Genomic DNA, 11,955 nt, shown 5'->3' with positions numbered 1-11,955 from the left:
AACCAAGGAGAAGACACTGTGAAAATGCTGCGTGAGACAGTGCAAGCACACACCACCAAGAAACTAGGTTTTATACACCTTTACACAGCTTATTTAATTAAGTATTATGTGGTCTAAAACTTCCCTCACTTTCATTCAAAGTATTTCCTTCTTGCCATGTATGTAAATGGCACTACAGAGTTTCAGAGTTAGTTACACTAAGCTGTAACCAGGCTGTCCTGGGTTCAGCAGTAGCAGTCATTTTTTTCTCCTTCTTAGGTGCAGTGCTGTGGTTTTGACTTTCGGCCTGGGAACAGCACTGATAACACCAATGCTTTTAGTTACTGCTCAGATGTTTAGTCTGACCAAGGACTTTGTGAGCCTCATGCTCTGCCAGGGAGGAGGGGAAGCTGGGAGGAAGCAGAGACAGGACACCTGACACAAACTGACCCAAGAGGTATTCCATACCACAGCACATCATGCCCAGGATGTAAACTGAGAGTTACCCAGAAGGGCTGGTTCACTGCCTGGTCAGGATCGGTATCAGCGGGTGGTATTGTATTCTCTTCCCTTGTTATTTCCCTTATCACTGTTATTATTGGTGGTAGCAGCAGTGATTTGTTACTGGGCTGTTCTTATCTCAACCCGTGGAGTTACATTCTTTCAACTGGGGGCAGAGGGAAGAAAGGGGGAGAGTGAGCGAGAGGGCTGCGTGGCTCTGATTTACAAGCCTGAGCTTAAACCACGACACAGGCTCAATGTGCCACACAACACAATTGCATGGGTACTTCAGGTGCACGTGTAAAAAAAACAACCAAACAAATGAGAGAAAACGCAGACGTCAGAAACAGCTTATGCTCAAGGTACTGCTCAAGTGTCTTTGTCTTCATTACAAAGGGAGCTCAGGGGTTGGGGGTGGGTATCAATTTTCTCACTTATAACTTTAGGGCTGTTAATCCAAATTATCAGAGATTAAAATGAACCTCTCCATTTTGATAGGCAGCAGCTTATCACCTGTTGCCTTGCATCAGGCATGCTATCCACATGTGAGTTTGCAGAATAGCTCCAAAGTGCATGGGATCAAATCTGAGGCTCAAGCCCTTCTGGGGCATACTTTTGCTATGCATGCAACAACCCTCCCTGCAAAAATCAGTTTTCTACTCTGACCTTTTTTTTTTTTTGTGATTAATACAAAATAGTTTTAAAGGATAAAATTTCATTATGCTCAAGTATTTTCTGAACGGATTCAAAGGGTCTGAAAATAGATTATAGAACTTTTCTTGTTTTCTTATAGTTAAGCCATTGTTTTTTGCAGTTAAGCAGCAATAAATTCCAACTAACCTGCGGTCTGCACATCAAATTGTAGCCTATAAAAAAATTTAACAGGGGAGGTATACAGCCCTCAATGAGCCTGTCAACTAATGGGAGAGCCATAATGTAATTACAGGAACAGCTGATTAAATCAAGATAGCATTTAACAGGAGAACATAATTTCAACTCTAATGATTATGTTAGATTACATCATCATTCCAGTGACATCACTGAGAGGTGATTGGATATGGAACTTTAACTTTCAACTTTTGAACAATTTAATTTATATTTTTAAATCACTAATACAGGGGGAAAACCCCACTTCTATTTTCTGTGTTCATTTTCTCATCGACCAGCACCCCCAAGTCCTTCTCCACAGGGCTGCTCTGAATCTCTTCTTTGCCCAACCTGTAGCTGTGCCTGGGATTGCTATCTTCCTAATATTTTGTGGTATATTTAAAATTAGTTTGGTGTGGGTCTTTGTTACTTATTTAAACAGGGCAAAGATCTTTCAGTGGCGCTGTTATCTCTAGCTATATAGTGGGGCAGAGCTGATGGTCACAAATATTCAGAAAGTGTAAACCAGACACCATAAAAAGTATTCTTTTAAGAAAAAAGTTAACTTGCCATAGCTGAGGGGTGTGTGTGTGTGTGTTATCCTACCTCTAAATACAAAAGCAGACTCTTTCAGCTTTTCCTGTAGTTTTAGCTGTCATGTTTAATAGTTCTGAAGTTTCCCATGGCCATAACTAACTGGCTAAGATGAAAGCCAAGGCTGCTTGCCTAAGTATAGTACCTGTGAGAAAACAGTTCCACCTGCAGCGAGGCTGCCATGCTATAGTCCTCAGCACACATCTGTCCCCACCTGCTTACTTGACAGCACAGGGTGGGTCCAAATCCAGGGGCTGGGCTGGAACACATGACATTGCTTCTGCTGATGTGTGAGTGGCTATGTCAGCTGGCATCCCCCACCACTTTGGGTTCCTCTCCACTGTGGGATCCTCACCCTGATGAATTTTAGAGCTGTTAGTGGGTACTGTTCTCTCCTAACAGTTAGCCTTCTGTTTCTGAGATCAATCTGTAACCTGAAAGACCTCTTAAAAAATGATTGTTCTAGTGCACAGACACCTTTGCTGTCAAAGATGGATATTTTTACACCTCCACATCTCCATGAAACAGGGAATTAGAATAAAGCTGCTGTCCTACTAGTAGTGCAGAGTGCAAGTGAAGCTGCATGCTTCCTTGAACTTAATCATTGCTTTCAGACTACTGCTACGTGCTAGAAGCACAACTGCAGGTGCAGCTGCTCAAATTGCTGTCTCTCTCACGCTGAAGGTCTGCAGGTGTTGCTTCTCTTCTGTGGGATGTTTTGTTCTGACAGAGGAACGATGCCTTGTGGCAAGTAGGTGCCCTGAATAGAGAAGCAAAACACTTCAGAACAAAGGCAAGTAACATTTAGGGAAATATGGGGGGTGCTCACCTAGCATTTGGCACTGAAAATGAACAATATAAGCATGCTGCTGAACATGGAAGACGACTACATCTGGGAACATGCAGCTCCCGCTGTTCTTCACCCCTGCCTTCAGTTGCCAGGGAGTACAGAATTATAATAATGTTGACAGTAGCATCAAGGGGATTTATAACATTGTATCTGCTCTTCAGATGTCAGACACCTTGCGAGGGATCACAGTCATGTAGGCTTTACTTGTATGAGCTTTTCCATTGATGACTTTAGTGACACATACACTTCTTTCCTTGCCTTTTTATATAACCTTATTGTAACTATCTCATGATTACATTGCTTCAAAAGCTCTCTCTTCTTAAATTGCATTGCAATCATCCATTTTATTTGTACAATAGTATTTGATTACACAATATGCATTTGTTATGCATATATTATGGTGTATATACAGTTATACAATTGTACATATAGTTCTTATGTGTGCAATTGTAATTACACGTATTTGCTCAATAATAAAACTTGATAAGAAACATTTTTTCAGTTTTTTTCTAAAATAGCTGTGCTCTTTACTCAGAAAAGGACAGCGTTACTCCTCGGAACTATTAACAATCTTCCGTCTAACAGGAAGGAAAGTATTGATAACCAAAGGCATACCAGATACCTAAGGGAGATGACATAATTAGCATTCATTATTAATGAAGCTATTGCCTCATTCTCATGAAATACAGAGCACTTAATACTCTGTTTACCTCATCTTCTCATCAACAAATACATTCCCTCTAGAATGTGATGTTACACATCCCCACCTGGGAGATCTGTTCACATGGCATCCACTAATTAGAAGCCTCAGTTCAGTTTACATTGACTTTGCCTTGCCTTTGGCTTTAGTTTACTTGGGTTTGTAATCCTAGTGCACATCACAGTATGATATTTAACACATTAATCTTCATATCTGACAAGAATCATGACATAAAAACTACTGTCCAGAGAATAATAGGAGCAGCGAGCCAATTTTAGGTGCTTTTTTTTTTTTCTGCTTACTAGTTATTTAGAATGAAATGCAGCATATAAACTGGAGTAAGACTAGCTGGCAGTGAGCATAAGGATATGCTAGCAGAGCACCTCATACACAGGGCATGTACTCCCTTTTACAGTTCATCTTCTGCCACATTTTGTGTCATATCAAAACTTTTCATAATGCTGGGAAGAACTGGAGGCTGGTTTTGTAAGATGTTTACAGGCAAGAGATTCCTATTACGGGTTGTTTTACAAGTTTAAGAACTAGGTATCCCAGAAGGGCCTTAAATAACATAATATTTATTTATATAAATATATGTAAATAACAGACCAGAGTTGCTGAAAAAGAAGGTGACAAAGGTCTGGGAGGAAGGGGAGGAGGTGAGTAGGTACACCAAAGGGAGGGTAAGGAAGCAATGTCAGCAGTTGCAGGCCATGTCTGATAAAGCATTGCCAATGTTTCCCAGCAAGACTGGACTGGAAGAAGGTTGCAAACCACAGTTTTGTACTTGTAACTGCTGTAAGATCCTGAAAGGTAACAAATACTCACATATCCTGCAGTCTTTAGGAACCATTTCAAGTGATCCCAAAGGATAGGAAATTATCATTAAGTGTAACTTAGTAGTGTAGCTGTTTAAGTCAAAGAGGTCAAAAACATTGTAAGAACTCTGGATAGCAAATCAGCCTTTCTTTCTACTGCCTTTTAATTTCAGGAAGTTTTACATAAATGTCTATGAATTGCACTGTCTTAAATGTCACTTTTGCAGTGATGCCTACAATGAACAGGTGACCAATACTAGATTGCTGTATGCAGCATGCTGAGACTCATCTGCAAGTGAGGTAATCCATAAATGCAGAGATGAATAAAGGTGAAAATAAAAAATCAATAAAAAGATTTTTTAAAATAAAGGAATTTTAAAATAAATCAATAGTAATAATAATAATAAACCCCAAAACAAACCAACAGGTAAAGGCCCCAGTAGAGATCTGGAAATAGCCTGTGGCTGTATAACCAGGAACAGTTTTTAATTTGTCTTCAGCTTTCGAAGTCTGCTGTCCATAGCATCAAACTTGGAAAATGAGCCCTATGCATGGTCAATAGCCTGTTTCTGTAAATGGGAAGTAGAGAGGAAGACTCCAAAGGAGTCTCTTCCAGCAGGACTTTTCAGCTATGAAAGAAGTGAGAAGACAGGCCACCAGAGGGTTCTATAAAACAACCAGTGATGAACGTAACAGAGAATGATTACTCACAGCTCCCCCTTCCCATGTACTGGCAAACAGGGAGTGATGCAGGCACTGAGCAGCGCTACCTCATGACTGTCTAGAATATTTTACCTAGGCTCCTAATTCAGAGGAGCACAGGTCTCGCTTAAGTCTGGTCTCATTTCAGCCAAGGGTGTGCCTTCTCCAGCAAAAAGTCATTCAGGAGGATTAAAAGAATTATGATGAAGCATTATTTCTTACAGACAAATATAATTAAATGATATAAAAATAAATTATTGGGTTTCTTGCTTTCCACCTCCCTTTGACTCGTCAGCATGTCTGCATGGGCCATCCAGTAGAACACTACCATGGGACAATGACAGCAAAACTGTGATCTTGTCCCATGCTGAATTGACAAAATTTGGTTTCAAGCAAGGCAGTGGAGTCTGGCCACTTAACATCTAACAACATTGTGCTCACAAAGAAGGACCTGATCAACGTGCTGCTAGAACCAGTGGCTTCAAGGTTTGGTTCAACTGTGTTTTCAGACAGTAACATTTATATTTACCTTTAATGAACAACACTCATAAAGATAAAACACAGCTTAACAAAATAGTACTCAACAGTAATAATTGGCTTGATATATATTTGCATACAGTCACCCTGAGAAGACACATTGGACAGGTTTTTATAAGATCATAAACTCAAGAGAGGCAAGTTAATGGCTCTGTGCCTGGCCAGGAAGGCAGCCTGGCAGGAAGTGACTTAACTGCTCACTGGACTGCTCAAATCATCTGCAGAGGAAATTAATCTGTAGGTTAGCCCAGAAGACTCTCACTGCCAGAATGGATTAAATCCTCCTACCACTGGGCTATTCTAGCACTCCAAAACCACTTAACCATGTGATTATTTGCAGGGGAAGTTGGCTTAAAAGGCAAACGAAGTTAGCAATGTTTCCTGCCAAGGCACTGATAAATGGGTTCTGTAGCAATGGCAACGGTGAGGGAGAGAGTAAATCAGCAGCAGGTGTGATTTTCTTATTACTGTGTGCTTCCCTTTTATCTTGAATGCTCTGAATTCATGCTATGAATCAGAAGCAATACTAATACCACAACAGTAGTATTTCAACTGGTCTGGTAAAGAAAGACCTCAGCAGTATGCTCTTCCAAATTTATTCTTTGGTTGCTTACCTAACACACTCAGGTCACCAGGACCTCTTTGCAGGCAATTTGAAAGGACAACAGTGCTTTTTTCTTTTTTCCTGTTAATGATACCTAAAACATACAGAAGTGGCAGATAGCAACCCAGCCATGCTCTTTCCAGGGCTGCAAAGCTCTGCAAACAAAACTCCTTCGCTGATCTGGAAAAGTCTCCTTGGCATTATCAAACTTGTCCTGATGAGCTCAACAGTATTGTTTTGAAGGGTGCAAGATTGACTTGTAATTTAGTAAAGAGAGGTGCTAGAATGTGGGAGGTCTTCAGTTCTCAGATGTTCTCAGCAAGAACAGGTTTGAACCTGTATCAATTTCTTGTTTCCTCCACCCCCAGAACACATGGTATCTTAAGTGAGACCACTCACTACCATTTCTTCTTGAAGGGGCCATTTCACAACCAAGAATATGAGAGAAATTAAGTCAGAAGAGCAAAATTATAATTACACTGCACCTTACATGTCTCATTGATTTAAGCTGCAGCTGTTAAGTACTCAGGATATCTGCAAATCAGGCCTTGAAATGGCAAGCATTAAAGACTGAACGTACAAAGTTTGCACTTACTAGTTGTCCTGGGTTTAGCAGTAGTAGTCAGTTTTTCTCCTTCTTGGTAGCTGGTGCAGCACTCTGTTCTGACTTCAGCCTGGAAACAGTGCTGATAATACCAATGTTTTCAGTTGTTGCTAAGTAATGTTTACCCTGACCAAGGGACTTTGTGAGGCTCATGCTCTGCCAGGGAGGAGGGGAAGCCGGGAGGAAGCAGAGACAGGACACCTGACCCAGGCTAGCCAAAGAGGTATTCCATACCACAGCACGTCATGCCCAGGATGTAACTGGGAGTTACCCAGAAGGACATGGGCTTCTGGGTCGGAATCATTTCTCTGCGGGTGGTATTGTAGTCTCTTCCCTTGTTATTTTCTCTTATTGGTGGTGGTGGTGGTGGTAGTGGTGGTGATTTGTGTTGTACGTTGGTTGCCTGACTGTTCTTGTCTCAACCTGTGGGAGTTGCACTCTTTCAATTCTCCTTCCCATCCCTTTGGGAGCAGGGAAGGGGAGAGCCCGGGGGGGGGTGTGTGTGTGCAAATCAAAAGAGAATCAAATATTCTTTGTGCTAGCAAGCCACTCAAAGGATTTACTGTGCTGTAAGCAATCACTTCATTCTCTGTTTACCTTTCAGGTAATAACAACAATATTCTGTGGAGAATTCAAATACAGAAGAAACATACCAGGCAAGTCACTGGAAGAAATGTAAGGCTTACCCTTCTCTGTAAACATGTAATGCATTAGCAAATTAATTTTCCATTAGCAAATGAATGACATAGAATGCAGCATGCTACAGAAGATGAACTACATATCTGATACAGCAGAACTCTAATCGCAATTAAAATAGTCAAGTAAACACAATCTGAGTCAGAGCCAAGCTATACTATGGTAGCTCTTCACCATGCTGCTAGATTTGAAGTGTAGCTTATATGTGTGAAAGTTAAGTTACTAAGGACTCCCATTCAAACACCAGAGTTTTGTGTCTCTGCAGTGGAGAACCGTATGTTTATTACATAGTTGGGTTCTGATAAAATGACCCAGAATACAGACACAGATCTGAACCAGTGCATTTAAAATAAAAAAATCCCCAAACAAACAAAAGAAAAACCCTACCAAAACCAACCAAACGAAAAAACTCCAGAAACAAAAAGCTCTTGATCCATGTCTTCAACATCAGCAGTGTGACAACTGTAACGAGCACAGTAACCAGAGATACAGCAAAATTGTCACGAGGACAGTAATACAGAAATACTTACCATAGCATGATGATAAATCATGATATTGCTAACCACACTGAGAAAACAACATATATACAAAAGCAAAATATAATGACATAGCTTTAGCATCATCATTTTTCTGAAGTGGGACAGTCATTCGGAAGGACAACCCGAATCACGCAGAGTTCTAACTGCTACAGGAACTAAAGGATAACAGTCAATTAAGCCTGCTTTTCTGCAAGATTCACTATATTCCAGGTATATGAACATACAAGTCTTCAGGTTACATCAGGTCAATCAAAGGATTCAACTGATATATGGAGTCTTGGGAACTGAAAGACACATCAGTCCTGCAGTATACACAGTCTGATGTAAAGTATACAGCATTTAAAGAAAGTATGTTCATTGTTATCAGCAGAGGTCCAGGATGATTGGTTTTAAAAACTTTGTAAATTATGGATACAATTGACAGAAGGATGGAGATTCAGGAGAACTGCACACGAAGTAATTTGGAGGATATATATGTTATGTGCTTGGATCTTTCCTAACCTCTTCATCCCAATCAAAATCTAAGGTAGCATCATCTAGTTCTGCTATTGAGAAGAGAGATTTCTGTGTGACCACACTGGCTTTACTAGCATTTTCCAATGCAAAACTCTTCCTTCTGCTAGGATTACTCATGTGCACCTTCAAGTGGCTATGGCTTTCCTTGTTAGTGTCAACCTTAACGGTAGATGAGGTCGTCAACTGGGACTCAGGATGTGGTGCAAAGGAGAATGTTGACAGTTTGGCTAATGTGCTGAAGCGCACCTTCCCCGTGCTTGGGCCACTCAGCTTCTCCTCTCCCTCCTTTTTCTTTTCAGTGGGTGGAGATGACACAGCATCAAACCTGACATGAGAGTGTACTGTTGCATTTCCTCTGATCTCTTTCCCTAAGGCCTGATTCTGTTGCTCTTCTCTCTCTTTATTATCAATTGATCGTTTTTCCACACGAGCTTTTCCTAAGCGACTCAATCTCATATTGCATTTCTCAGGGGGGCAGCATTCCTCTAGCAGCTGCTCTCCCTGGAGCTGCTCTCCAGGCTTAAAAATAGTTTCACTCTGAAAAAGAGAAAAGTCTTCATTTTTCTTCTCTGAAGAATGATTAAGTTTTGTCCTTGCTCTGAAAGTAAATTTAGCTAGTTTAGCGGCTGGAGGACTTTCACTGTCAAGGATTTCTGGCTCATGGGAACCTGCTACATTTGTTTCCTTCACTATTCGACCTTTACTTCGCTTTCTCATGGAAACTGTTGCTGGTTTTGCTGCTACACATACACTGTTCTTTTCCTCCGGTAAAGAATCTGCATCACTTGAAAGATCTGACAGGCCAGATGCATGTAATACTGAAGGAAGGGCCTTTGCCTCAGGGTCCTCTGTACTTGTAAAGAATCCATGTGATTTCTCAGTGTGCAGTCTCTGACAGCGTTTTGAAACCCGTTGTGTAATAACTGAATCCTGCACACTAGCAGTTGGTGATGCTGGGTTTTCAATATTTGCTTCTGAAGAAGAACAGTTGTGTTCTTCAGTCCTTGATCTGCTTAACTTGGAAACTTTGTCTTGCTCCAAAGGAGCATATAGATTCACAGTTGCTAGTGACTCTTTCATTCCATTTTCCTTTTTTGGTACTGAAGCACTTCTTTCTTCAGAAGAGGATGTTTTACACAGGGCTTTTGAAGTCCTGTTACTTGGAGATATCTTGGGCACTGAAGACTTTTTCTGAAAAGTTTCTTCAGCATCAGTGGTGCTCTCTTCCAAACTGTCAAACCACGCCAAGCTGCCTTCACTACCTCTCTTGATCAAGTGGTTTGCATTCTTATTATTACCATATGCTGGGCTGCACAAGGGTTCTAAATGTATACTCCCTTCACAGTTGTCTTCGGGCAAAGAAGGCTTTGGCTTGGAGTTATTCTCTTGTTGATTTGAAGGTTCTGACTGAGGCAGTTGCTTTGACTGCCCAAATGTATCCTTGTTCAAGCATCCTGTAATAGTATTGAAACCTGTCTGTTCAGGCTGCAGCCGGCATGGATTTTCCTTTTGTAATCTATGGATTGAAAACAAAAAATAAGCAACAGTTATTTTTCTTTTTTTTCTTTCTTTATTGCATTAGTGATGTTTAGTATATATGACTGGTGAAGAGCTACAAATAATGTAGGCCATGAAAGTGCATTAGTAAGTTTCACATATAGCTCCAAAAGCTGGTGTTGCAGTCTGTGATCTTTCAGCACCTTCTACAGTAAGCAGCAGAATTTAGTGTCCCCAGTAAACAACAGGCAGGTGGACAGAGAAAACAACCACATAAACTTCATTTCCTTGGGAGACAGAGAAAGAAACTAACAGCTTTGCACTACTTACAGCCATTGCTAGAGTCCCTTAGGGATTACACATTCTATAAGCACATCTTCTACAACAAGAACGTCATTAGATTTTATCCTGAGCAAAGCAAAGCCTTATATGAATTATCAGAATGGAAAACCTAGGTATTACTTGGAATTGTGGTTGCGGGTGGTTTTCTCTCATTATCACTATGGACTCAACATATCAAAACCTCCACGTGATAAGAGGAAAAACATCACAGATTACCTACAAAACTTAATTATCACTGTCTGTGGCTATTAATGTCCTCAGGGCCCTCCAAAACAACAGAGGTGCTAGAATAAGGGTTCTCCAATCTCAGTATAGCTGATATTCTATCTATTGTATGTACCTAAACATATGATTTCCAAGGGAGATAGCATTTTACTTCTTGCTAAACAGTGATTCTACTCATGAGGGAAGAACAGACACTTTCCATTCCAAAAGTGACTGCATTAGTGTAGGTGAAATGATTCCTATGCACTGTAAACAGTTCCTCTGCTATATGACCCCCAATACCATCCTACCTGTCTATGATCTCTTATGAACACCTCTGTTTTTACTAAAATCAGCTTTTGTCTGTCTGTTAGAGATATCCCACTTTAATCTGCTTTTACTGCCTCTGTGGTTATTTAAAATATTATCATGAGTTACAAAATAAGTCTGAAAAATATTTAAAGGAAAAGTGTACTTTCCCAGGTGTTTGCATTAGCTTTGATAATACTCATCTTTTCCTTTAACAATGAGTTCATGTAGAGCCTAATCTCATTTCATGAAACAAAAGAAATAGTTTTGTATTTTATTTCCTTTGCAATCCTAGTGTTTTCCTCTCAGCCTCAGTATGTTAAAAGTTTCCTATTAATAACAGAAAATAGACTTTCTAAAGATTATTGCTGTGACCTGAAAACTAAGGAGCAGACAGGGAGAACTTCCAGTGTATAGAAAGATTAAAAGAAGCGAACTTTGAATCAGGCTTATATTTTCCATTAACAGAAAGGGAAGCAGCCTGACCAGCTCAACACAGAAGGCAGCTTAAAAAATACGAAGCCGATCTGTTGTATTTTATCAAGCAGGTAACAAAAGGTTATATAAAATTATTTGCTCAGCTACAGAATCTGGCATTTTTGACCCTAAGAAGCTCCGCTGAAATTTATCCAAGCACAGAATTGAGATAGGAGTTGGGAACTGACTGAAACATTCTTAAATTCTTTATAAATTCCATAACCCAGAAGGAGAAATGATCCTGCAATGATCTGAGTGCTACTTTAAAACATTCTCCCTGCTTATGCATGTCCTCTAAAGAATAAGTCCCTTCCCAATGTCAGATTCTACTTTTAGACCCTCTCCAGATACTATTGTCAAACAATCATTCTTTGCTATTGAATTATTTTGTTGCTTTGCACATTATACCTGTCAAGTCTTTGTAGCTCTTTGTGCAGAAGACCTTGCAACTCCAATCGCTCCAATATGAGTTCGCATTGTATACGGTACTGAGCCATTGGATCTTCAGGGAATGAGGTGTGTAAGGCATTGATGCCTCCGAGAAGTGCACAACCCTATGTCACCAAAAAGATATATATAAAAAAAAATAATAAAAAGAAGCTATCTTTATAAATCAGTG

At 40.2% G+C, this 11,955-nt stretch overlaps 1 protein-coding gene across 1 annotated transcript in view; it reads right to left on the bottom strand.

Annotated features, from left to right (window-relative positions):
- Nucleotides 1-7,878: 7,878 nt before the first annotated feature.
- Nucleotides 7,879-11,955, bottom strand: part of MCM9 (minichromosome maintenance 9 homologous recombination repair factor) — a 45,529-nt gene continuing 41,452 nt past the window's right edge. The window contains exons 11-12 of the mRNA XM_062632416.1: nt 11,745-11,890; nt 7,879-10,023 (exon numbers count right to left, since the gene is read on the bottom strand). Coding sequence (XP_062488400.1) covers nt 8,469-10,023; nt 11,745-11,890 — 1,701 coding nt within the window. The 3' untranslated portion in view covers nt 7,879-8,468. The remainder of the gene's footprint in view (nt 10,024-11,744; nt 11,891-11,955) is intronic.

Source organism: Pezoporus occidentalis, unplaced genomic scaffold, assembly GCF_034315485.1.
Source record: "Pezoporus occidentalis ecotype Australia unplaced genomic scaffold, CSIRO_AGI_Poc_V1 ctg39, whole genome shotgun sequence".
Taxonomy (NCBI): Eukaryota; Metazoa; Chordata; class Aves; order Psittaciformes; family Psittacidae; genus Pezoporus; species Pezoporus occidentalis.
This window is presented reverse-complemented; position numbering and strand designations above follow the sequence as displayed.